The sequence below is a fragment of the Corythoichthys intestinalis genome, chromosome 2 (genome assembly GCF_030265065.1).
Source record: "Corythoichthys intestinalis isolate RoL2023-P3 chromosome 2, ASM3026506v1, whole genome shotgun sequence".
NCBI lineage: Eukaryota > Metazoa > Chordata > Actinopteri > Syngnathiformes > Syngnathidae > Corythoichthys > Corythoichthys intestinalis.
Window position 1 is genome coordinate 53,261,362 of NC_080396.1, and position 27,668 is coordinate 53,289,029.

Consider the following 27,668-nt stretch of genomic DNA (forward strand, 5'->3'; position numbering starts at 1 on the left):
GACACATGACGCATAACAATCCTATTGCCACATAAATAAAATACACTTCTTATTTTTGCTACATATAGAATCCTCAGCCTTCATGATGATTTTTAAGTCTGTTTTTATCAATAGATATTCAGTGGATCTAAAATGTCTGCACATCTATGGTCAAATGGTAAATTGTTATGCTATAAAAACAAAAACAAAAAAATAGAAAATAAGTTTCACAATTGTTTATTCCTCTATCTAGCTTTACGATTATGTGACTTGTACTTAATATTTCTGCTAAATATGCAGATCCTCCCCCCAAGGGTAAATTGTGATTTGGATGTTCTCAAAACTAACCATTACCATTACACACATGCCACTATTTAAAGTGCCTCTGATTACCATTACACACAGCTGCCACTATCTAAAGTGTCTTTGATTACGTCCAGAGACAGTACAGCTTTCGTTTTTTTTTGTTTTTGTTTTTTTTTTGTAATGCTTTCTATTCTCTGTACCAAGAAATGCATTTAGAATTTTTTCCATTAGGTTCCACCTTGTTTTTTTTAGGCTATAGGTATAGACAAACATTTCCACGATACAGTCACATAAACTCATTCACTGCCATTGGTGACAGTGATCATTAACTGCCATTCCCTTACAAGTCAAATAGATTGACGTCTAACATGGTACTGAAAAAGGATTATTTACTATCTGTCCACAGAGTTAAAATGGATTGTGCCTCTATCACTGTCACTAGTAATGAATGAGCCAATATTGGATTGATACCTGATCATTTACCTTGGTAACATTTTTATGTCACAAAAACCTGTAAATTGAACAGTGGTGTGTAAACATTTTTTATATTACTTTATTTTGTGATTTTTCCCCTCTAATTTATTTGGTGAAATCAGAAAATTTACAGTGAAACACCACTTACAACACTGCACATAAGAACAATAACTACAATGGTAAAATAACATTCCACTTGAAATGAAAACCCAAATATTATTTTAATTCAATACAGTTTGATATGCTCATCTTACGCGGTCGCACAGATGTACCTAACGTTATCTCGTGGCTTTAGTGCTCTTTCAGAGATCCCTTTGGTTTTTGTAAACGGAAGCAACTGTTGGCTCGGCCTCAGATGTTTGCTCTTCTGAGGCGTACGGGTACCATCCACATAGGATAGTGGGAATGGCGAATGTTCGAAACTGGAAAAAAAAAAACATGATGAAGTATATTGATTTCGTTTTTTTTTTTTTTTTTTTTTTTTAATGAATGTGATCATTTTGGTTTACCTGTCTATTCATGAAAACATAAATGATGGGGTTGTAGACTATGCTGCTTTTCGCAAAGAAAACCGGTATGACTGCAATTAGTGGGTCAATATTTAGTGTGGAATCAAGGATGACAGCAAGGGCCATGCTTGCATAGGGCAACCAGGTTACTAGGAAGGCCAGCACCATGGCGACCACCATACGTGCCACTTGCACTTCCACACTGCTGCCAGCCTCGGATATTTGTAGCTTGGTCACCTGGCACGACAAAGTTGAGACATGTCATATTGGGACACTTGAGAAAAAGCAAGATTCTGAAGTCCCCACCTGTCTGAGGGTCCACAAGAGCCGCACATAGGACACCATAATAATTGAAAATGGCACAGCAAAGCAGAGTGAAAAGTAGATGACTATATATGACATATTCCCTGTATCCCGATTGTTCCAATTGGGGGCACAGGAGGTTTTGATGCCCTCCAGCTCATAACTCCCCCAACCAAACAACGGTGGAGTGTTCCACACAAAGGACCACACCCAAGATAGCACAACTCCAGCGATGGCATGCCTAATAACGAGCAGAAGCAGTCATTGATTTTTTTTCCTTTGAGCTGCTTGATTTGATAGAATAATGTCACTTACCTAGTCTGAAAGCGGACAGCACCCATTGGATAGCACACCACTATGTAGCGCTCTACAGAAATTACTCCTATTGTACACAAACTTGCTATACCTGTAAGGGAAGAGTAATTAAATCATGCTTATGAGACAACATTAGTTTGTCACCTCATTGTGTCTTGAGCTGTGAAATTAAACAGTAGAATTAAATAGCACAGCTTTCTTCTAACAATAAATGCATCACATCAGAATTTTGTGTAACACATGAAGGAAAAAAACAGGATTACGATTTTTAGATGTGTAATAGTGTAGAAAAAAAGTAAATGATAGCCCAAATTTCCACAAAATACATGAAATAGCTGCTGTCAGACATGTTTAAATGTCAGTACAAATTTACCCAATCAAATACAACTATCACAGATTATTTTTTGTGTTCTTCACTGGCCAAGGTGCTGAGGCCGTCAATGGCCTTAACACGCTTTAAAGGCCCAAGGACTTGGACCAGGTTTTGTGTGAGTCTCAGACAGAAAGAATGAGAGACAGAGACATATTGCAAAGCTACAGAAACTATAAGAAAGAAGTGTGCGCCTCTTTTTTTTTTAGCTACTTTTGACCTTTTCTGAGTGTATCAGCTTTTATGTGCCGTGGTGTCAATTATGTGGTGTAATTGACGTCATGTTTGTCATACAATGGCTCTGCTTGTAAACAGTGTCATTTTATGTGTTTAAACATTATTTTCTCTTATCATAGTCCTAATTGTTGATTTATAAATTCATATTCTTTCAGCAGTTTTTCACATAAAGTTCATTTACACAAGGTCTTGTATGTCCCTTTAAGAATCTTGTTAGGTATGCTGAGCAGAAGGTTAGAAAGAGCACTGTTAGGTGAATACATAAAACATCAAGTAAAAATGTTGAATTACAGTAAAACTTTAGTCATATCAATTTTGCATAGAGTGCGACTTTCACCGATAAGATATAAATATTTTCTATTGTGTATTGGCATTAAACATTAAATATAAAGTAAGACTAGTACACACAACTTCTTAATAAATACATTAGAAGTGATTCTTTTTGTTAGTTTTCACTTAATTTTCCTAATGTTGGATTTTGTCACGCATGCTTGAAGCATACAATTTTAAGGACTTTTTTTAAGTGCATAAAAACGTGCAAAGTTCTGTATACACACACACAATACATGGCGGAAAACTATCAGGTGACTTGAAGTTCCGCTCTGAGACCCCCAATTTGACCCAATTTCAGAATTGTCCTATATGCATGTGTGATACATCATTGGAAAGCTTAAAATCTCCATTTTCTGGGGGAAGAAAAATTTTGAACAGGAGGGCATTTTAATTTTTTTTTTAAACAGCAAAACCCTAACTTGAGGTGAGAGCACGCGAGAGCATAATTAAAGACGCCATGATTTTAATGAGATATTATCGCGTACTTACATCTTTTCGATCCAAAAACTCCACGTAGCATCTATCAACAAGGGTCAAAACACAGCTGTCAATGGCCGCAGCTGGATTTTTGGGGGATTTTATGGGTGAAACATGGTAAGATAACAAGGGTCGCGATGCAGAAATCACAGACATCAAGGAGTGGTCGAGATTTTCTTTTTCATGTATTTACCCTTTTAAATGTTTTTTTTTTTTTTTTTTTTTTTTCAATTTTTCTTTGTTTGGATCGGTTATTTATCATCTAACATATCGGGGAAAATGCGACAGTAACAAAAACAATACAATTAAGCGATAGTTATGAGGTAGATATACGTGACTTATTTACAGACACCAATTTTTTTCATTTTGACGTAATTTGTTTAAAAGTTTAAAATATGCGAGTGAATAATATCTTAAAGTTTTTTTTTTTTTTAAACGATATACTAGATATTGATTAATGATTCTAAGCTAAAAAATGACAGACATTTTGAATAATAAATATAATTACTTGCCTTCTTTTTATGGCTGGGTTAAAACAAAAGCGGTTGTGCGACGTCTGTAAATGGGGGTTTCCAGGGTAAAACGGACAAATTAAAAATAGTTTGGGGGTTAATGCGCCATGAATCTGCTATGGCAGCATATAGACATATTGTTCTAGCAAACACAACAGTTCTTTTGGCTTAAAATACAGCAGTTTGTTTTAAAGAGGGGTGCTGAAGCAGAAACTGCTTTTTCAGCCTTGTCTGTGTTTTCCGCTATATAATATAATATAATATAATATAATATAATATAATATAATATAATATAATATAATATAATATAATATAATATAATATAATATAATATAATATAATATAATATCACATCATATATCATATTATATCATTAATTTAAAAAGGGTGCAAAAAAGTGGTTATAACTTGCAATTATAGGTATAGTGGAGATTGGAGCCAAAACAAAATATGGAACAATGTCTATGGTCCTTTACAGGCACCAAACCAGCAGTCTTGAGACAGTTACTTCGGATCTTGTGTGACTACTCTAGCTCTTGTTGCACCCCCACCCTCATTTGATTATTCCGATTTTTAGTGATCAAAACTCATTTAAAAATCAATTCAGATTATATAAGAAAGTCTTTTAGATAAAACCATTAAGACATTAAACAAACTCATTAATTAACATTAATAACATTTTAAATTCAATTTAACATTAATAACATTTCAAATTCAATTTAATATCAATCCCAGTGATTGCATAATATCTTGGTGTAATATCCCACTTACAACTTCTCTACACACAAGCACACACACTCTCACGAAGAAAGTGGTCTGGCAGAGAGACTTACCAAAAAAGGCCACAGCAAAGCCTTCCAATGTGCAGCCCACACGTCCAAGGCTGAAGTATCCCATGGCAGTAGTCACTGTGGTGGGCAGCCCTCCACACACAGCACAGCCCAGGTCACATACAGCCAGGCTGACCAGAGCATAGCTGAGTGGCTGCCTCAGCTGTTTGTGTCTGATTGTCACCACAATCACCAGGCTGTTGAGGATGATCCCCAAAATAGAGAAGACACCCATGATAACTGCCAGAACAGTGTAGCCAGTCCGAGAGAGAAACTCTGCATTGGTCTCATTTTTAGAAAACGATGAATTTCCATTTAGGTCAAGTTTTTCCATTTTATGTGAAACTGGCTCAAGGAAGTTATGGCTAAAATGTTTAAATGCTTAACCTTAGCCCATCAATATTGTAATATCTGACCGAATTCTAAATGCCCAAAGGTCAAAACAGCAACAACAACAAAAATTAAACGGACTGAAAAATAATTAGGATCATTGCCTTCAAATTTGGTATCCAATTGTACTGCATGTACTAATACCAAAAAATCTGTTGCAATACAGAAAAACCAGGAGAAGTGACCATCTAAATAACCCCATGGCAAGAGGATCATGATGTTTAATTCCTTCCAACCATATCTGCAGATCTGGAGTGTGGGGACAACAATTCTGCCTAATATCCCTTAAGACTGCACTTTCCTTGATTGTGCTTACATAAGTAGCCCTTAGCAAGGTCACGTACACAACATATGCTCAGAGCACTGTTTCCCACCTGTTATAAAGCCAACAAATGCATCCATTTCACATTCCCCAAAAATATTACACACTACACCACCCAAAAAAAAAAAAAAAAAATGCCCCAAAAAGTATGAATGCTAAAATAATGATTGCAACAACCTCATCTCAATTAACCATACTTACAAACTGACTCACTACTATATGCGCAGTGTAAAATTTGTGCCTGTTTAATTGAAGAAAAAGCTTCTGAGAACCAAGATACTACCGAGTCCCTAACCATGGTAAAATATAATATAATAATATATGTTTGATTTAGCCAGGCCAAATAATTGTTGTTTGTTTTATTTTATTTTATTTTATTTTATTTTATTTTATTTTATTTTATTTTATTATTAATTTTATTTATTTTATTGTGGGGTAGACTGCATTTTCAAGAGACGTTTTAAAATCCACCAGAATCCGGCGTGCTAAAATTCTTCCACAAATGTAATAATAAAAATCACAAAATGTAAAAATGTGTAATTTAGTACCGTATTTTTCAGACGATAAGTCGCACGGGAGTATAAATTGCATATTTTGGGGAAAATGTACTTGATAAAATCCAACACATAGAACATATATGTCATCTTGAAAGGCAATTTAAAATAGAAATACAATAGAGGACAAAATGCTGAATTAGTGTACAGTAAGATAATGTTATGTGATGCATGAACAACGAAATGCAAACGTGGCCGGTATGTTAACGTAACATAGTTATTAAGAGTTATTTAGATGACTATAGCATAAAGAACATGCTAACAAGTTTACCAAACCATCAGTGTCACTCCAAAAACACCAAAATAACATGTGAAATTATATAATAATGTGTTAATAATTTCAGACATAAGTCACTCCAGAGTATAAGTCACACCCCCAGCCAAACTATGAAAAAAAACAAACTGCGACATATAGTCCGAAAAATACAGTATATTTTATTTATGAATTCATTTATTTTTATTGTTATTTACCTTTGCTTCAGTAAAGGAGTCTTTCAAACATTTGTAATTCTACTACCGTATGATGAGTGATTACTTTTTCCACTCATGCACTATTGTGTTCCATACAGTATTGTAATTGCAAAATATCCACAAAATATGTCCATGCAGGGAAGTCACTGATGATGTACTGATGCATTCACTTGACTTTCCTCAGGTAGCGCGGGATGAATTCCCACTTAGTGATATTGTGAATGTGGGTACAAATGATTGTCTGTCTCTGTGTGTGTCTTACAACTGAATGGTGACCAGTTTAGGGTGTAGTCCGAATTTCACCTGAGGTCATCTGAGATAGGCTCCAGCATCTAGGGACCCTGACAAGTGTATGGAGATCAAAATTGGATCATGTTTTACATCTCTGCTTAAAGTGCACACTCTTCTTTGACCGCTAGAGGGTAGTGTAGTCTTAGCTCCCCGGAAGTTCGACGATGCTTTTTAAGAGATTCTTTGACCATAGACTGGCCGTGTGTCAGGAAACATGGCGGCCTCTACCAGGAAAGCGGCTCACGATATAGAAAGGCGAAACAGGACTGATGATGTCATTTTAGCGGACGGGATCGACTTTACGTCGCTGTTACTGTCAGAGGTTGTGTTGGACGGACTGTCAGCTGCTGGCTTTCAAAAACCGTCCCCGATCCAATTTAAGGCGATCCCGCTTGGGCGATGCGGACTCGGTAGCTGTCTCTCCTTCTTTCTGACTGTTCACCTGTCTGTGTTTCAATTAACAGCATTACGCGAGTATTGTTTCTCATTAGGGAAAATCAAGTAGGCTCCTTATCACAGCATATTAGATAAAGGAATAATAGCTTTCTCAAGTATGTAATTTGTACTTGTTACTTTGTTGTTGTTGTGGTTCCAGTCCACGTGCCGCCGTGTCAGCGTGTCTATCCGATCTGCCACGGGCCTTCAGAATTGTTCGATGATGTAATTACTATATTTGCTATGTAGCGACTTATTGGACAAATGACATTTCAAAGTGGCTTTAACTTAAGAATTTTCGCATTATATGATCGATTGAGCAAAGCAAGCAAATTTCAACAAAGCTTGTCAGGCGGGATCTGGGAGGTGGTGGTGGTGGTGGGGGGGGGGGTCATTAAACAGCGTCTCTGGTGACGATGATTTACACCAGAGAGGGGGTCCGCAACCCGCGGCTCTAGAGCCACATGCGGCTGTATATATAGCATATATATATATTTTAATGTTAGAAAGTGGAAAAAGATGGGGGAGGGAAGTATACTTATTTTGATATGGTTTCTGTAGGAGGACAAACATGACACAAACATTCTTCTAATTCATTAATATTGTAATGAAGTTAAACTTGAGGCAGCATCATACAACACAGTAGTCACGTGGTGCGTCATTCTCTATAGCAGTGTTTTTCAACCTTTTTTGAGTCACGGCACGTTTTCACATTAGACAAAATCTCGCGGCACACCACAAACCAAAAATGTTCCAAGATTATTTTCTGAACAGTACATTTATTTATGAAATAATATTTCAGTATGCGTACTTACTCAGTGTGAAACTTGAGCCTGTTTAGATGAACACAAAGTCGATATCCTTATTCTTAACAGCTATCAGTCTTTCTCTGTTGTTGTTTCTTTTCAGTCTTTCTGTCCAAAAAAAATATATATATAGCAGTTAGGCTTGAATAAGCTCAGAATTATAAGACGGGGACTTGAGCAATGTCTTCAACCGCATCAGGGCCGAGCATCTCGCAGACAATGGCTTTGCAGGCAAGTAGTATTAATGTCTCTGTCACAGTGTGGGACTTTTTGGATTTAGCAACAAGTTCAGCAACAATCTAACTGGCTTTGAGGGCTTTCTCATTTACCTTTGTAGTTTTTTTCCTCAAAAAAGTTGCCTGTTTCTCTGTGTTCTCACAAAGGCGAACAAAATAGTCCATCGACTTGTTTTGAAGCGACGGGTGTTTCGTTTGAAGATGACATTTAAACTTGCCTGGCACCATGGCACTGTTGGATAGCTTCTCGTGTCGCATTCAAGAACTGCTCGGATTTCTAGCCATTAGCCACCTTGCTGTCCTCAACAGTGTGTTGGAATAAAACCCAGGTTGGAGGATTGACGGTCATCACATATGGATAAAATAGAAAGAACACTTTCACTTATCGACACACAACGAGTCTGACCAAATGATGTCCAGTAGACGTGCTAGGGTCCAGATTGTCGCAGACAGCAAGGTCGCTGATGGCTAGAAATCTGAGCAGTTGTTGAACGCGACACGAGCGATACCTCGCTCATCTGCACACGACCGAGAACGTTCTACCTGCTCCTTCCTTCCTTGCTACTGCAAGTCCGCCCAACGACGTTTAAAAAAAACGATATCCAATGTCGCATTTATATATATATACTGGACTGTCTCAGAAAATTAGAATACACAATATTCTAATTTGAGACAGTCAGGAAATTAGAATATTGTGTATTCTAATTTCCTGAGACAGTCCTGTATATATACACAGGACTGTCTCAAAAAATTAGAATATTGTGTATTCTAATTTTCTGAGACAGTCCAGTATATATATATATATATATATATATATATATATATATTAGGGCTGTCAAAATTATCGCGTTAACGGGCGTTAATTTTTTTGATTAATCACATTAAAATATTTGACGCAATTAACGTATGCACTGAATGACCCGCTCGCATATTGCCTCAAACAGATTCCATTGAGGCAGTTTATGGACATTAAGAGTGAAGAGAATGCCACCGGTCGCTTGGGGGCAGCGCCGATCCATACTCATGTTATTTCTTCTAAACGTGGGAGAATTAGTAATTGTGAGACGTTTATGCTGTATTCACAATGCAATGCAAATTGCTATTTGTGCTCCACACATATTTCGGTAAGTTTTCTTTCTTTTAGTGGCAATTATGTGTCTCTTGTTGTATTTTGGGTAAGATATGTACAGATATATGTTATACAGTAAAGGCGAGTGGACACAGGCGTTCTTTGGACCGCGCCGTTTATTGGCATAAGCTTCGGCAACTCCTTCACAACAAACAGAAGTATCGTTTAGTGAAAGCACAACAAAAATAATATTCCTATCTCTCCCAAAAAAAAATAATGTTCACAAAAAGAAAAGCACTTCAGTCTATAGTAATGAGGCCCTATTCTGACACACAGTTAAACAACAATACAAAATGAAAAGGCATTCCATATCAAAATACCTATGCAAAATAAACGTAAAACTTAGACTTTGGTCACTCTGTTTTTAATATTGTTATTTTTATTCTTCTTATATTAACTCTACTTTTGATTGAAAATTTTACAAATTTTATAAAAACGAAAACATGAAGAGGGGTTTTAATATAAAATTACTATAACTTGTAACTATAACATTTATCGTTTAAGAACTACAAGTCTTTCTATCCATGGATCACTTTAACAGAAAGAATGTTAATAATGCCATATGTGGATTTATTGTTACAATAAACAAATGCAGTACTTATGTACAGTATGTTGTATGTATATATCCGTCGTGTGTCTTTCCATTCCAACAATAATTTACAGAAAAATATCGCATATTTTAGAGATGGTTTGAATTGCGATTAATTGCGATTAATTTTTAAGCTGTAATTAACTCGATTAAAAATTTTACTCGTTTGAAAGCCCTATTATATATAATATATGTATAAAAATATGTGTGTATATGTATAATTTCTCGCAGCACACCTGACGATCTCTCACGGCACACTAGTGTGCCGCGGCACACCGGTTGAAAAACACTGCTCTTTAGGATGCACTGCAGGAAAAAATTTAATCATGAAGGCTCGTCAATTGCATAGTTGGCTAATATAACTATTAGATACATACAGCATGTGTTCCCTTCATTATTAGGCTTGTATAAGGCTTTTGATTTTTTGTTTGTATTTGTTTCTTTGGTCTAATATGGCTCTTTCAACATTTTGGGTTGCCGACCTCTGCTCCAGATTAATATTTATTCTGAACTGCTCCAGTTTATCTACATTTCATTGATGCATTTTGTTGCATGGAGAGGGATGTAATTTTATGTTGTTGTTACAGTGCAATAGATAAGTGCATTTCTCCTATTTGTTAGAACAGCTTGAGTTAATGTTTTTTTTTTTTTAGGTTTATGCTGCTGCTTTCCATGTAGATGCCCTATGTCAGGGGTCCCCAAACTATTCCACATCGGGCCGCAGTGGGTGCTGGATTTCTTTCCAGCAAAACAGAACGACACCGTCGCACCAATCGGTGTTTTACAAATGTAATTACGGTAGTTGATTGCACTCTGGTGCTGCATGTTTTAGCGGAAACCTCGTTGGTTTGCCCTCGATCAGTAGGAACAAAAACCAGGACCCACAGCGGCCCTTGAGGAACTGTTTGGGCACCTCCTGGCCTATGTTGATTCCAAGAACAAATAAGAAATGGCGACATTGCACTAGGAAGGGTATCCAGTCAGAAATACCATGTGAATGATTAGTCTACCATATTGCAAAAATACACTCCAGCATTACTCAAGTTCAAAATACATATAAATTCCGATTTATTACTGCTTACAGAATGCAAAATCATACAATTACTCACCAGTGAATAACCTCATCAATTGGAAATACCATAAAAAAATAACCTGCACAATTATGTGTGTGTGTATGAGCTAAATAGTTTTAGCACTAAAATAGCCTACAGATGGCACTATGAGCCCAATCAGGTCGCCTAATGATGGGTCACCTTTGAAATGTCTCTTTTCAGATTTGATTGTACAGGCGAAGTCAGGCACAGGAAAGACATGTGTATTCTGCACAATCGCTTTGGATTCTCTGATCCTGGAAAATCCCGCCACACAAGTGAGTAAATTACATAAGCAGCTCTTTTCAGCATACACTCTTGATCAGAAAAGTTACTTTAATACATTTGGCAGATACTGAGAAATACTGTGAGCTTTACTATAACTTCACTACCAACAGATGGCCGTGTGTGTTAATTACTTATGAGTGTCTTAAGCTGTCTAGCTCAAGTCTCGTAATATGATTAAATGTAATTGGGTAATTGTTGGTAAAGCATAGGTAAATCCATTCTTTTCTACAATGTAGTGCACATTGATTTGATTAGTTCCAGGGCTTTACTGATTGGGATCCACAGCTGCCTTTTGCCTACAATCTACCCTAATCAAACACAAGTGCTTGTTGACTTTTTCTTTGACTCGTGCAGGTTCTCGTGCTGGCTCCTACTCGAGAGATAGCCGTGCAGATTCACTCGGTTGTGATGGCGATTGGCTGTGCCATGGAGGGCTTGCAGTGCCACGTGTTCATTGGGGGCCGACCTGTTAGTCAGGATAAACTCCACCTGAAGAAATGCCACATAGCTGTAGGCTCACCTGGTAAGAACATAAGCCAATCATTACCCATTCATGTGACTTAAAGTAATTAAACAAATCCAACTTTTTTTTTGCCACATTGTTTTTTTGTAGCTTGGATATGTTAGGACTCTATCTGACAGAAAGAAGTAATGAATATTCTAAACAACATATGTGCAAAAAAAAAAAACACAGCAAAAGGACCCCAAATACATTTTGTATTTGGGACATAGAGAAACAGGAATTTCCCAATCCTCAACCCAGTTAGTGAGGCATTCTACAATCTTATAAAAGGATCTGTTAAATCTCTCCCTATGTATGTTTATTTAAAGAGAAAATTTCAGCAATTTTTGCTATGAAACTCCCCTCACGAGAGCCAGTCCTACTTGTGTTCTTTGTAACCTTAAAGAGCATACGACAGGAGAAAAAAAGTCTTAAATGGCATTATTATGTGAATTAGAATCATATTTTGAGACGATTCGACTATATACAACAATTTAGCAAAGCGCAGATGACGAGAAATTAGTCTTTTAATCTGCCGGTTAGCCACGCCTACCATTATAGGGCTTTAGCGTCCCCTACAGGTGGATGACGTCAGCGGTAGACTGGGCTCATCGGTTTTACTATTCAGCCCATTGAGGGGGAATTATTCAGAATGAGGAAAACGCCACGAAGAGAGCCGCAAAATGTCATTGTTTCAGTCTCTCTACGCCAATATTTTTACAGGATATTCTTTTTATCCAAGTATTTTTCCCCAATCGCTATATAAATGGCTTGAGAAGGACCAGTCAGCCCGTCGAGGGGGAACTATTCACAACGAGGAAAACGCGACGAAGAGAGCTGCAAAATGTCATTGTTTCTGTCTCTTTACTTTAATATTTTTACAGGATATTCTTTTTATCCAAGTATTTTCCCCAATTGCTAAATAAATGGCATGGTCACGACAAATAACAGTCTTGAGCTAAATGGAATATGAAATAATAAAAATGCATTTATTCAGGACGACATGGCAAAATTACTCCATAATGGTCAAAACTGTCGACTTCACCTTTACTGTCGCACCTCCCAAACGTCAACGTCAATGTCATTTTATGACACCTAAATCGGACATATGTCATTTCCCTTGCCCGGCTTGTAAACAAACCAAAAAGCGTGACAGCTAGCCGACTTGCTAACCCGAACAGAGTGATGTTTCAAAGTCTTCGAAGCGGAAAATCACACATAACTAGCCTCAATTATTTGACATGACGACTGGGCTGTCGATTGTTTTCGCGGATCGGCAAACCGCCCGGCGGAGAGCAATTTACAGTTCGTTCCCCGGAGAAGGGTAGCTGCAGTTGTTGTGCAGCTAAAGGGCTGCTAATGTGCATGAGGAGGGCTTTTTACATGCCTATCAATGATCAAACGTAAGTAGTCCTTTATTTAAAGAAAGTTTGTAGTGTTTACTTTGTAATAGCTGTATTCGTATTTGACATAATACAAACAAAGATGTTTACTCACTTCCTCGTAAGTCCAATGGTCCCACAGTAGTAGGGCTTGGCCAATATCCACGGTGAATGGGAACCTTTTGAAACTCCAAAAAGGCGCATACGCCTCTCCCTCATACAGAATGATTTTTCTGCAGCCGTTTGGCTGGCGTGATGAGAAAAATAAACGTATTAATTCGCAAAATCAGCTGAATCCTTCGTCCTCATACACAACAGTACGCTGTATAGTGAAGAGGACGTCTTCTACCGTACACGTCACAGCGCCCTCCTCCTCAATGCAAGACCGAAGCCGGAAGTCACTCATTTTCATGGCGCGGGATTAAAAAAACTAAATAAATATAGCGATCGCTTCCACACACATCCAAGCGGTCCATATCATTCAGGAGCATAAAATACCGCGTGTATTATGAAATAAACATGCTTTTTCGTGTCACATGCACTTTAAAACAACAACATTACCCCACCAATAACCTTTTAACGAGGGCGTAGATTTGCATAGGGACGGTAGGGATATGACACTACCAACTTTTCAGGATGCTCAAATTGTTCCCACCAACTTTTAGGCAACCTTATTGATATTATATCATGAGTTCAGTTATATAGGTAATTTTGAGTCTTTCCATATGTTGTATGGATAGAATGGACCCTACCATTATTGAGTGAATTACTTTCATTATGTTGAGGCTGTCATTATCCCCCTTTTTACTTGCTGAATGTGCCAGTCCATTTTTTCCCCTCAAACACACGTTTGATTGGCTGATGGCATGACCCCCCCCCCCCCCCCCCAAACATACACTCACAGCCCCGACAGAAATACAACATGTCGACAGCATGCCACCTCCTCCGCTCCCTTCGACGACGAGGGATATTAGAAATTTATTTCAGCTAGCAGCAGCAGCAACCACTGTAAGTAATGAAAAAAGATGACAATGTTGTGGACGTGGGAAACACACCACTAATTTTGCTACTTAAAGTGTGACCTGCATCAGAGTTAGCATAACATTAAACTATATGAATTTGCTAATTTGCAAAACTCGAGTAGGAAGCTACTTAGAGAGAAGTGTCCTTCAGTATATTTTCCACTGTTAACTTTAATTGCGAGAAATGTAGTGAACCGAGGTTTAACCCCTTCTCCCCAATTTTCATTTTTATTTTATTTATGTGGTCTTAAAGCGGCCCAAAGGAGGTTTCATTTTTTTGTTGAGTTTTGTTGTGTTTGTGGACAAAAGCAGTAGTGTTTTACCTGAAGGAAGGTTCAGTTTTTATTTATTTTTGGTATTCTCCAACTAAGATGATTTTCAGTTGTATTTAATTTCTTTATTTAGACAGACAATATTGAGTGGACTTAAGACAATTGTTTATTTTTTTCCTGAATAGTTGAGATATTTAATGTATTACGATAATGTATTAGTGTATATTAATATAATTTTAATTCTGTTCAAATATTGCAATTTAAATTTGCTAAACAAAAAAAAAAAAAAAAAATCCAGACATTCAGTCTGGAAGTTTTCAAAATGTTTCTTTAGTAGTTTTTGAAAACAAAGGTTTGAATCGAGCGATGTATTGCTTGAACTAATACATACATATGTAAGTTGGTATAAGTCAATACAGATTTATTTTGCATTGATCATTTAGCTTATCAATTAATTAGGTTCATATTCGTGAGAAATGTATCCCTGACCCCTCGTTCACCCAATCTGTTTGGTCTCCTTAATGTCCCGTCCCCAGCAAAAAGTCTACATGCTGTTATATCGTCCCTACCAATATTTAGACCAAACCTACGCCCTTGCTTTTAAATACAGGTCACTACATTTACAAAGAAAGAAAAATCCAATTTACCGTCTTTAAAGCTTGAAGTGGACGAAGTCCTCTGAAAAATCCCTGCCATAGCTTCTGATATACTAGTACAGTAATCAGACCCAGGACTAATGGCTAGCACTATCATACAGTAGTACTGTATAGCATTTTTTTTGTGTCACACTGTGCTAACCCGTCCTTAATAATGTCATCTGAGTGCTGGTTGAAAACCGCTAGTCAGTGCTAGCACTGTGTCCTCTCGTAGTGGTAAAATTTGGATATCCATTATTTTAAAAATATGTCTAATTATCCATGGCTAGACTTAAATGGCTCTTCTTTAGTGACAGAAAGGGTCTTCTCTTGACGACGAGTTTGCATGTACCTGATACTGACTAGTTTTTTCACAAACGGAGCCTATGGCGGTAACTTGCTAAGGGTGTATTTGAATAATGCACACCAAGCGCACATGAATACCCACAGGAACTCGAGTGTCATAATCACTCACCCTAGTTGTTAGGGATTTGGACACACTCAAAGTGATGGCATCATCATGATGCACTGGGCCACAGAGCGAAATGAAAATGTCATTTAAGAAAAAAAAAAAAAAAATTCAAATAAAATATGAAGCACATTTGTTAAACATATATATATATTAAAAATGAAAAAAAAAAAAAAACAGAAACCCAGAGGAGAACATGTTCTCTGTTTAACATTTGTTTGTTTGGCATTCCGCTTGTCCCTTATTTGTTAAAAAAAAATTCATCTGTTTGTGCTTTGGCATCTTCGGTTCAAGGAACTATGCTGATGGGAGTTCAGATGCTTTATTTAGTCAAAAGTTTTGCTTGCTGCCAACTTACAGCATCCTTGTGCCGGTGATCTACTGTACAGCATGTTGTGTTGACTTGACTTTAAATTAGACGGCCGTAATACCTAGTCATTGTCTTGAATACGAAGAGGTTAAATGGCCACCAAAACTTGGCAGGCTTTTGTCATGATAAAAAAAAAAACGCACCTCTTGTGATCTGAGTAACATGCTGGGTATTCTCACAGGTCGCATCAAGCAGCTCATTGAGCTCGGCATTTTGTCCACTGCCAGCATTCGTCTCTTTGTTTTGGATGAGGCTGACAAGCTGCTGGAGGAGGGCAGCTTCCAGGAACAGATCAAGTACGGTAACCAAATAAATCATTTTCAAAGTTCTACAAAAAATGTCTTCAGTGCACCCATCCCTCCCATTTATAGCTGGATATTCTCCTCTCTGCCGGAGAACAAACAGATGCTTGCACTTTCTGCAACCTACCCGGAATCTCTTGCTCAGCATCTTACCCGCTACATGAGCGAGCCGACTTTTGTCAGACTCAACCCCAGAGACATGGGACTCAAAGGTACTCATCTATCAGTGCCTCTTTCTTTTTTCCTTCCTACAGTAACTTACTTAAACAAATGATCTCTCCTCTGCCTTTTGCCCATGTTTGGTCTTTGGAAGGCCTGAGGCAGTATTACAAGCTGGTGCAGTCCCATCCATTACCTCATAAGGTCTTCGAGGAGAAGGTGCAGAACTTGCTTGAGCTGTTTAGTAAAATTCCCTTCAACCAAGCCCTTGTTTTTTCAAACTTGCACACAAGGTGATGCATAAGTTCATTTGACGCCAAACATTTAATGGCACTCAGATCCAAATTACATTAATCATGCTGTGCTTTCCACTCAGGGCTCAGCATCTGGCTGACATCTTATCCTCGAAAGGCCTACCCGCTGTTTGTATCTCAGGTGAGATGTGTGTGTGTGTGTGTGTGGGTGGGGGGGGGGCATCGTAACCTGTAAAACCAAGATGACATCATCCTTGGTGTCAGGTGTCTTCTCTGTTATCATAGAGTTGAGTTCCTTGTTAATTGAACAGGTAGTCTGAGTCAGGAGCAGAGACTTACGGCTATGTCCAAATTGAAGCAGTATCAATGCAGAGTGCTCATCTCCACTGACCTGGTGAGTCTCACATTTAATTTTTTTTACTCAAAAATTGCGTCACTATAAGTATTCTTATTTTTGTTCTCCCTATAATTAGACTTCCAGGGGAATAGATGCAGAGAAGGTCAATCTGGTGATTAATTTGGATGTCCCACAGGACTGGGAAACCTATATGCACCGAATCGGACGAGCCGGGCGCTTTGGTCAGTATTCAGCATGTTATACAATAGAAGTAGCAACCAACCAGGAGAGACTGAAATGTGACAAGTCTACCTGATGCTACACTCAGTCACATCCCTAACAAATAATTTGGGAAAATATTCTTAATTTACATTCATACTCAATCATTTTTGAGACCGAGCTAATATTTCAATTTTTATTTGACATCCTATTCATATTTTTAGTTATTTTTTAAACCCCACCCAATCCATGAAGAATTATAAGAGCAAAGCAATATTTGATTTAGTATAAAAAAAAACATACTTAGGTTGTGCCTATTTATTAACCTTATGTAATGAATTAAACGTTTCTGAATGAGTATATTTAAGCTAAAAAAGCACTGAAGGTTTTTTGTTATTATTTTTACATTTATTTTTAATCATTTCTTCATGTCGTTTTACCAGGTTTGCGCGACAATTTAGGTTAAGGGTTGCCGGAATCTTATATTTCAAACTATTTAGTAGGTCCTCTTTGCTTGGGTTTGTCTGATACAGGAGAAAGGGTGGTGGAGTGTCTGATCAAGAAATAGGCGAGTAGGCTGGCTCCTGCTCGGAGGCAAGTAGAGAAAAGGGCCTCAGGCTAGATGCTGAGAGGCGACACGTGGGGGAGGTAGTGGAGGGAAAAAAAATGACAAAGACATGAGCTGGTCATGCAACAAAAGAATTATACTAAACCGCAGGAAATGCACACATAGGTGCAATTAACGCTGTATTTACACAATGTATGCTTAATGGGGCACATTTTAGAACCAGGAAGTGCAAACCTCCAGACAGCTTCTGTTAGTGCTCAGCTTTTCGGTTTTTAGTGGATGTGGAGGAGGAACTAAGAAGGCAGGTACTTGCATTATAAATCCGTTTGACGTCACAACATGACCAATGTAAAAACTTGCCGTTTGCAGAACGAATTCTCTAGCAAAGGCGACTGCATTGAAAATAAATACAACCTACACAGATAACATACCATTACAGTGGGGCAAATAAGTATTTAGTCAACCACCAACTGTGCAAGTTCTCCTACTTTAAAAGATTAGAGAGGCCTGTAATTGTCAACGTGGGTAAACCTCAACCATGAGACAGAATGTGGCAAAAAAACTGAAAATCACATTGTTTGATTTTTAAATAATTTATTTCCAAATTAGAGTGACATAAGTATTTGGTCACCTAAAAACAAGCAAGATTTCTGGCTGTCAAAGAGGTCTAACTTCTTCTAATGAGGCCTAACGAGGTCTAACGAGAATCCACCCGTTACCTGTCTTAATGTCACCTGTTTTAACTCATTATCGGTATAAAAGACACATGTCCACAATCTCAGTCAGTCAGTCACACTCCAAACTCCACTATGGCCAAGACCAAAGAGCTGTCGAAGGACACCGGAGACAAAATTGTAGACCTGCACCAAGCTGGGAAGACTGAATCTGCAATTGGTAAAATGCTTGGTGTAAAGAAATCAACTGTGGGAGCAATTATTATAAAAATGGAAGACATACAAGACCACTGATAATCTCCGTCGATCTGGGGCTCCATGCAATATCTCACCCCGTGGCGTCAAAATGATAACAAGAACAGCGAGCAAAAATCCCAGAACCACACGGGGGGACCTAGTGAATGACCTACAGAAAAGCTGGGACCACAGTATCAAAGGCTACTATCAGTAACACAATGCGCCGCCAGGAACTCAAATCCTGCACTGCCAGACGTGTCCCCCTGCTGAAGCCATTACACGTCCAGGCCCGTCTGCGGTTCGCTAGAGATAATTTGGATGATGCAGTAGAGGACTGGGAGAATATGTTATGGTCAGATGAAACCAAAATAGAACTTTTTGGTAGAAACACAGGTTCTCGTGTTTGGAGAAGAAAGAATACTGAATTGCATCCGAAGAATACCATACCCACTGTGAAGCATGGGGTTGGAAACATCATGCTTTGGGGCTGTTTTTCTGCAAAGGGACCAGGACGACTGATCTGTGTAAAGGAAAGCATGAACGGGGCCATGTATTGAGAGATTTTTAGTGAAACTCTCCTTCCATCAGCAAGGGCATTGAAGATGAGATGTGGCTGAGTCTATCAGCATGACAATGATCCCAAACACGCAGCCAGAGCAACAAAGGAGTGGCTTCATAAGAAGCATTTCAAGGTCCTGGAGTGGCCTAGCCAGTCTCCAGATCTCTACCCCATACAAAATCTGTGGAGGGAGTTGAAAGTCCGTGTTGCCCAACGACAGCCCCAAAACATCACTGCATGGAGGAATGGGCCAAAATACAAGCAACAGTGTGTGAAAAGCTTGTGAAGAGTTACAGAAAATGTTTGGCTTCCTTTATTGCCAACAAAGGGTACATAACAAAGTATTGAGATGAACTTTTGGTATTGACCAAATACTTATTTTTCACCATGACTTGCAAATAAATTCCTTAAAAATCAAACAATGTGATTTTCTGTTTTTTTTTTTCCACATTCTGTCTCTCGTGGTTGAGGTTTACCCATGTTGACAATTATAGGCCTCTCTAATATTTTCAAGTGTGAGAACTTGCATAATTAGTGGTTGACGAAATAATTATTTGCCCCACTGTATATTAGAACATGACGTCCTGTCCACATTCCCTACACCCATCCTAATCGAGCGGTCTGTTCCAAATAAGTGGTACTCTAAGCAGGTAACTATGTCCACGTTACAACGTCACAAAACCACTGGAGTCATATGTCTCGCTATGCAGTGCAGTAATGGTGAGACATGAATGACTGGAAAACACAGACAAGTAATGCATTGAATTTTTGCAAATCCCAGGATGTTGACAAACTCAATAATTGAATACCCTTTTTTGACTCACGGCAAGGTTATTTTTCTGATGCATGTTACTTTTCACTAGAAATATTAACATGATAATCGTAAGAAGGTCTAATCAGAATCTTTGTTCATAGGCACCCAGGGGCTGGCTGTGACCTACTGTTGCCATGGTGAAGAAGAGAATAAGATGTTGGCCATTGCTCAAAAATGTGGCCTGAGTTTGTCAATCTTACCATGTAAGCCTTGCCTACATATTTACGTACATTTTTTGGGGGGGGGGGGGGGGGGGGGGGCGAACGTGGTATCTATTAAGAGTGCGAACCTCTTGTTACCTCACGATACGATTTGCGTTACAAAGCTCACAATAACGATGATCTGACAATATGGCGATACAACGAATATCGATACATTGGTCAGGAAATCATTTTAGGATATTCTACAAACAACTAATAAACAGAAAAACAAGCTTCTGCTGCAAATTGGAATAAGTTTATCACTAGTAGACGTCCAATCCATTTAAACTGGGAGGGTGGCACCATCCCTCCCACTTCAAACGGATTGAACGTCCATGGCCGTCATTGGCAGCCAATGCCCGGCAATGAGGTAATTTTGGGCCATTTAAGGTCATTTACCTGTTGATTTTCAGTTACTTTCTTTTGATTTTGGGGTATTTTATGGGTCACTTCCTGTTGATTTTGAGTTACATAACAGGAAGTGACCTGGGAATCACCCAAATGATTAGGCAGTGACTCAAACGCAACAAGAAATGACCTTAAATGGCCCAAAATTACCACATTGCCAGCAAGTGACCTGTAAATGCCCCGAAAATCGGGCAGAATGACTGCGAATGCCACGGTTTCGAATGAACGAACGTTCCCAGTCTAAATGGATTGGGCGTCGAGGACCGTCAATGGCAGCCTTACAGTTACCTGAGACACCATCATGGTGGAAAATTTTGGTAGCAACTTGTTGGTTGCTTTTTTTTTTTTTGGTTTGTTTGTTTTTTAAAACATTGACACCTTTTTAAAACGATACCTCAAATCTTGGCAGGAGCATATCGACAACCTTTTAAGATACAAAGTATCCCGGTGATACAGTGTCTTGCAAAAGTATTCGGCCCCCTTGAACCTTGCAACCTTTCGCCACATTTCAGGCTTCAAATATAAAGATATAAAATTTTAATTTTTTGTCAAGAATCAACAACAAGTGGGACACAATCGTGAAGTGGAACAAAATTTATTGGATAATTTAAACTTTTTTAACAAATAAAAAACTGAAAAGTGGGGCGTGCAATATTATTCGGCCCCCTTGCGTTAATACTTTGTAGCGCCACCTTTTGCTCCAATTACAGCTGCAAGTCGTTTGGGATATGTTTCTGTCAGTTTTGCACATCGAGAGACTGACATTCTTGCCCATTCTTCCTTGCAAAACAGCTCGAGCTCAGTGAGGTTGGATGGAGAATGTTTGTGAAAAGCAGTCTTCAGCTCTTTCCACAGATTCTCGATTGGATTCAGGTCTGGACTTTGACTTGGTCATTCTAACACCTGGATACGTTTATTTTTGATCCATTCCATTGTAGATTTGGCTTTATGTTTTGGACATTGTCCTGTTGAAAGATAAATCTCCGTCCCAGTCTCAGGTCTTGTGCAGATACCAACAGGTTTTCTTCCAGAATGTTCCTGTATTTGGCTGCATTCATCTTCCCGTCAATTTTAACCATCTTCCCTGTCCCTGCTGAAGAAAAGCAGGCCCAAACCATGATGCTGCCACCACCATGTTTGACAGTGGGGATGGTGTGTTCAGGGTGATGAGCTGTGTTGCTTTTACGCCAAACATATCGTTTTTCATTGTGGCCAAAAAGTTCAATTTTGGTTTCATCTGACCAGAGCACCTTCTTCCACATGTTTGGTGTGTCTCCCAGGTGACTTGTGGCAAACTTTAAACGAGACTTTTTATGGATATCTTTGAGAAATGGCTTTCTTCTTGCCACTCTTCCATAAAGGCCAGATTTGTGCAGTGTACGACTGATTGTTGTCCTATGGACAGACTCTCCCACCTCAGCTGTAGATCTCTGCAGTTCATCCAGAGTGATCATGGGCCTTTTGGCTGCATCTCTGATCAGTTTTCTCCTTGTTTGAGAAGAAAGTTTGGAAGGACGGCCGGGTCTTGTAGATTTGCAGTGGTCTGATGCTCCTTCCATTTCAATATGATGGCTTGCACAGTGCTCCTTGAGATGTTTAAAGCTTGGGAAATCTTTTTGTATCCAAATCCGGCTTTAAACTTCTCCACAACAGTATCTCGGACCTGCCTGGTGTGTTCCTTGGTTTTCATAATGCTCTCTGCACTTTAAACAGAACCCTGAGACTATCACAGAGCAGGTGCATTTATACGGAGACTTGATTACACACAGGGGGATTCTATTTATCATCATCGGTCATTTAGGACAACATTGGATCATTCAGAGATCCTCACTGAACTTCTGGAGTGAGTTTGCTGCACTGAAAGTAAAGGGGCCGAATGATATTGCACGCCCCACTTTTCAGTTTTTTATTTGTTAAAAAAGTTTAAATTATCCAATAAATGTTGTTCCACTTCACTATTGTGTCCCACTTGTTGTTGATTCTTGACAAAAAAATTAAATTTCATATCTTTATGTTTGAAGCCTGAAATGTGGCAAAAGGTTGCAAGATTCAAGGGGGCCGAATACTTTTGCAAGGCACTGTATATCACCATTTCGATATTTTGTCACACCCCTACTATCTATCCAGTTTGCTTAAAGTACATAATGTGTATTACCCATATGAGTTGTTTGTGTTGCCCATGTTATTCCTCTTTAGTCACAGAAGGGTAATGCAAAAAAACAGCAAAGTGATCTAAACTGTCACACTTGGTGAAAACAATTCAAAATTTCTTCCATTCTTATCTGTCTTCCTTTAGCCACGATTGATGCAGGGCTAATGACTGAGCAGTGTGACTGGGATGTCTGCGTTGAAGCTTCAACGGCAGTTCTCCAAGCGCAGCCATTTCTCACAAATGAGAAAAAGAAGGTACATGCCAAAGTTGTCTCCCCAATCATCAAGGAGGAATCCCAAGAGGCTGGGAAGCCAAAGATGAGCCAAAAATTAGTCAGCCTTGGAGTGGAAGGGCTTTCTGAAAGGGCAAATCCCTCAACGAATATCCTACAGAGCCCCTCCAAAGCAGCGCCGACTCGTAAGGAGTTGCAAGACGCTCTGCCGAAGATCCCTCCGCTTAGCTCGTTCAAGAACTGCACGTCTGTTTTTATGACCTTTGAGGAGGCTGAGCGTGACTTCCAATCATTCATTACGACAGGATTGGGAAGGTCAGTGGAGATTGTTAGGGATTTCATGGGACAGGGAGACTGTGGGGATCATAACGAGCAGAGAGAGTTTGTTACACTTGATGACGATGGAAGTGAGATCTGTCATGGATGGAAGTCTGAACATAACCCTGCAAAATCAACCCCCAGTTCTTCAAGCTCTGAAAATGACGCTGAGGACCACCCAGATTGCCAGTTCAGCACAACTGTAGCCAGTGAGAGCACTACAGTCACAAACACTCAGATGGAAGTAAATCATAGATGTAGTGTGTCACAACCTCAGATGGAGCCATTTTCATCAGAAGCTCCCATAACATTCCAAATGAAAAACGAAATAAGCAATAAAATATCACCCCCACCTGACAGCTATAAATCAGTAATCGGTATTGAAGCAGGCATGCAAACCAAGCCGATGTCCGCGGCCAAATCAACGACAAAGAATCAGAAGACGAAGGTCAAGATGAAAAAATTGTGCAGGAAGAAGTCAGAGACAATAAGAAAAGACGAGAATTATGAAACGGAAGGAGACAAATATTGCATGGAAGATGACTATTTCAGCACAGAAAGTTACTGGAGAGAGTGCTACAGAGCCTGGAATGATTACTATGCATCTATGTCCCCCTTTTTAGAGCAAAATTACGAAGGGTACAGTGCTGCTCACAACTGGATGGCAGCTTATCGAATGAATACAGTTTATGTGGAGGAATTGCTAAAACGCTGATTTGATGTCCCTAAATATCAGTAGGTGTATCAATATCACATTTAAGTGCATTTGGAGTCCTCAATCAATTATAAAAATGCAACGGAATAATCAAACATTGAGGTTTGGCTTTAAGCGGACAAATATAATTACACATACAATCCAAGTCATAATGTTGAATCATAGACTGGTTGAATTCATTTTGTACTTGTTTTTTTCCCTAATTACAAAGCTGCTGTTTGGGCATATGGCGTCCCATGCACTGTGCTGCAAACTACAATGTTAACTGTCACCAAATTGGAAAAACAAATGTACATGTTATTTGATTTTTGTTGTTGTTGTTTATTCTATTCTTGAAATAAAGCACTCATTATTTGTGCCTGCAATTGCTGTCCACCCTGTCATATTGGGAGGTAACTAACCCTTAAAGAGGCTCTCTGAGATTTCAGTAACATTACCTTCAGCATTTTTTTTTTTTTTTTAATTTCTCTCACTGGTTTTGACGTGATATCCCACATTGTTGTCCAAACTACTGTGTGTAGTAGTAAGGAGTTAAATTGTACCTAATTCTAAATCTCCAATGGAGACTTTATTAAAGAGTAGATGGTTGCGGAATATTTGCACTAATTTTATGTAATTTTCATTTTAGACACTTTCATCACCATGCCATTTGATTTAAAACCTTTATGACATTAGACACATATTAATACAGTCAAATTGCTGAGTCATATGGATATGTGAAGTCAAGCAATATTATCTCTAATATTTTATCTTTTGGGCTCAGCTCATGTAGTTTCCCCTCCAGAAAATCATGCCGTACAAATAAAAGTGCAAATTGCTAAAGATATGATTTATGGTCTGGTCTTGATCCGCAGTGCTTCTGTACTGTACTTTGTTTGATGAATACAATTTTAGAACATACCTTTATTCATCTCCTTATGGCTTATATAATTAGTGAACAATAGCGCCACTATGTTCATAGATGGCATATGCGTGTAATATTGTATTTGATGTTGTTAGTTCTTCTCTTGTGTGCCCCCCCCCCCCCCCCCCAACCACTTCCTGTTCGCTGCTTTTGCCTGATAAATATAATGAAAAACCATAATGGGAATATATTGAACTCCCATGTGATACATTAAAAGTGTTCAGACCATAAGAACAGGATTCCAATTCTCCTAGGAATCTAGGTTCCAATTCTAAGCAGATGAACAGGACATTAAAAAAAATTGAACATTTTTTTCCCCTCCCTAGTGTCCCCTCCACATCTGCCACACTTCTCTACCATACAGTACATGTACATGGCGGAAAACACTCAGGTGACTAGAAGTTCCGCTCTGAAACCCCCAATTTGACCAAATTTCAAAATTGTCCGATATGCATGTGTGATACATCATTGGAAAGCTTAAAATCTCCATTTTCTGGGGGAAGAAATTTTTTGAAGAAGGGAGCATTTTAGAAAAAAAAAATAATTTTTTTTAAACAGCAAAACCCTAGCCTGGTACTCCAGACACCTCTGTTCCGGCTATTGAGTCTGGCCACCATTAACCGGATAAAATTTCCAGGGCGGAGCAAGCCACAGCAAACAGACAGCGGAGTGGACCAATCAACGACGGGCGGGACGAGGGACTTGCGCGCGGAAGTAAACATACAAGGAGAGCGGAGTTTATTCAACATGGCTAGCGCGAGACAGACTGTTGTCAATGACTTGTGTCGATGTGTTTTTGGTAATTTAAAACTGATTTTACCGTGGATTGAAACATATTCTCGGCTCTCCTGTTCGCCATCTGTGTTGTTGTGGAGATGACTTCGACGCGGAAGAGTGACGTTGCTCGTTAAGAACACGTCACGCAAATAAACGAATCTGATTTGACGATTGATTTTGTACTTGCTCGAGAGGCCGTTAATGGCCTGGGTCCCAGACTATTCTCTCAGTGTTTGAAAAATACAGGGAGAACAGTCTGGACGTGCCAGGCAAGCAAAACCCTATCTGGAGGCGAGAGCACATGAGAACAGAATTACAGACGCCATGACTTTAACGAGATATTATCGCGTACTTACCCCTTTTCGATCCAAAAACTCCATGTAGCATGTATCACTGAGTCTCAAGACACAGTTGTGAATGGCCACAGCTGGATTTTTTGGGGATTTGTGGGTCAAACATGGTAATATAAGAAGGGTCGTGATGCAGAAATCACAGACATCGAGCAGTGGTCGAGATTTTCTTTTTCGTATATTTACCCTTTTAAACTTTTTTTTTTTTTTTTCAATTTTTCTTTGGATCGATTTTTTCATCATCTAACATGTTGGAAAAAAATGCGACAGTAACAAAAAAAAAAAATTACAATTAAGCGATAGTTATGAGGTAGATATCCGTGACTTTACAGACACCATTTTTTTTCATTGTGATGTCATTTGTCTAAAAGTTTATGCGAATGAGTAATTTTTAAAGTTTTTTTTTAATTTTTAAACGAAATATTAGACATATGTAAATTAAAAATTCTAAGCTAAAAAAGGCAGACATTTTGAATAATAAATATAATTACCTTTGATTTATGGCTGTGTTGAAACAATAGCGGTTGCGCGACGTCTGTAAACGGGGGTTTTCAGGGTAAGACGGACAAATTAAAAATAGTTCGGAAGCTTAATGAGCCATGAATCTGCTACGGCAGCATATAGACATTGTTCTATCAAACACAACAGTTCTTTTGGCTTAGAATACAGCAGTTTCTTTAAAAAAAAAAAAGAGTGCAAGAGCAGAAACTGATTTTTCAGTCTTGTCTGTGTTTTCCGCCATATCCATAGGCCAATACTAAGAGCGTATTCTTAGCAAGCATGCATAGTTGATTCTCATTCCTGGTGATTGGATTTACTTGACCATTTTTAAAATAAGACTGCCCCCGAGGGAGGTCTCAAGTACTCGATTACTTTGTTCTTCTTGGGGGAGGACACTGACTAAAATTGCTACTTCTTCGTTATTTGTGGATGAATCGGAATTAAATTCGGTAGGTATAATCTACTGTAGGCATGTAAACACATTGATCCTCAGGGCCAATTTCTTTTGTTTTGGTCTCAGCTAGTTAATTGCGGACGTATTGTTGCCTGTAGGTTCCGAGCTAGCTATTTGAGGACATGTACGCTCTTTGGTTGTGCTTTTCATGTGTTTGGGCTCACGAGATTGTTAGGGAGTGTGCCAGAAAGTCGTAGTTCAATTTGAACTTGTTTTCTGTTATGTGTGCCTTTGTGTAGTCTTGAGCAAGGTCAGACATCTCATCATGATTGCAGCTAATCATTCCTTACAATCAGGCACGAGAACAACAAAACCTCTTGAGTACTCTAATCAAGGGACCACCCAATCAGCTTTTTGTTCTGTGTGCTCAAAATTGAATCCTTGTGTATCAAATGTGGAAAAGCATGACTGGATTTTTCCAGCATGTGCAGTATGTTTCACAGGTAAAGTCATCCTACAGCAGAGGAGCAGCTTGGACAATGGACGTGAACGTTTCCAGGAATGAAACCTCTCTAACAGAGACCAACCCTGATGTGTTGTTTTTCGTATTCAAAAGCACAGTTTTGGTTTTGACTCTTGTCCTGGGTTTACCCGGGAATGTGTGGGTGTGCTGGGTTGTGTTCCGAACCAAAAGT

The 27,668-nt window shown here is 38.7% G+C and overlaps 2 protein-coding genes across 3 annotated transcripts; one reads left to right on the forward strand and one right to left on the reverse strand.

Annotated features, from left to right (window-relative positions):
* Positions 1–875: 875 nt before the first annotated feature.
* Positions 876–11,131, reverse strand: LOC130931960 (parapinopsin-like). 2 transcript variants are annotated; one of them, XM_057861240.1, is made up of 6 exons: positions 10,978–11,131; positions 4,649–4,842; positions 1,887–1,977; positions 1,575–1,812; positions 1,269–1,505; positions 876–1,181 (listed from the first exon to the last, which is right to left on the reverse strand). In XM_057861240.1, the coding sequence occupies exons 1-6, from the start codon at positions 11,007–11,009 to the stop codon at positions 1,062–1,064; spliced, it is 912 nt and encodes a 303-aa protein (XP_057717223.1). In that variant the 5' UTR covers positions 11,010–11,131; the 3' UTR covers positions 876–1,061. The 2 variants fall into 2 exon arrangements, with proteins under 2 accessions (XP_057717223.1, XP_057717216.1); XM_057861233.1 differs by lacking the exon at positions 10,978–11,131 and having other exon boundaries at positions 4,649–4,979.
* ddx20 (DEAD (Asp-Glu-Ala-Asp) box polypeptide 20) lies at positions 6,859–24,412 on the forward strand. Its single transcript, XM_057861144.1, has 11 exons — positions 6,859–7,083; positions 11,143–11,237; positions 11,602–11,770; positions 16,081–16,195; positions 16,271–16,413; positions 16,515–16,653; positions 16,737–16,795; positions 16,926–17,008; positions 17,088–17,193; positions 20,124–20,225; positions 22,927–24,412. Exons 1-11 carry the CDS (start codon positions 6,888–6,890, stop codon positions 24,045–24,047), a joined length of 2,328 nt encoding a protein of 775 aa, XP_057717127.1. The 5' UTR covers positions 6,859–6,887; the 3' UTR covers positions 24,048–24,412.
* The last annotated feature ends 3,256 nt before the right edge of the window (positions 24,413–27,668 follow it).

Coding starts and splice junctions, on each gene's coding strand:
- LOC130931960 (XM_057861233.1), bottom strand. CDS start 4,979: ATGGAAAAACTTGACCTAAATGGAAATTCATCGTTTTCTAAAAATGAG. Junction 1,813..1,886: donor GCTGTCCGCTTTCAGACTAG/GTAAGTGACATT, acceptor GCTCGTTATTAG/GCATGCCATCGCTGGAGTTG. Junction 1,182..1,268: donor ATGTTTTCATGAATAGACAG/GTAAACCAAAAT, acceptor TTTTTTTTCCAG/TTTCGAACATTCGCCATTCC.
- ddx20 (XM_057861144.1), top strand. CDS start 6,888: ATGGCGGCCTCTACCAGGAAAGCGGCTCACGATATAGAAAGGCGAAAC. Junction 11,771..16,080: donor CATAGCTGTAGGCTCACCTG/GTAAGAACATAA, acceptor GTATTCTCACAG/GTCGCATCAAGCAGCTCATT. Junction 17,194..20,123: donor CGGACGAGCCGGGCGCTTTG/GTCAGTATTCAG, acceptor CTTTGTTCATAG/GCACCCAGGGGCTGGCTGTG.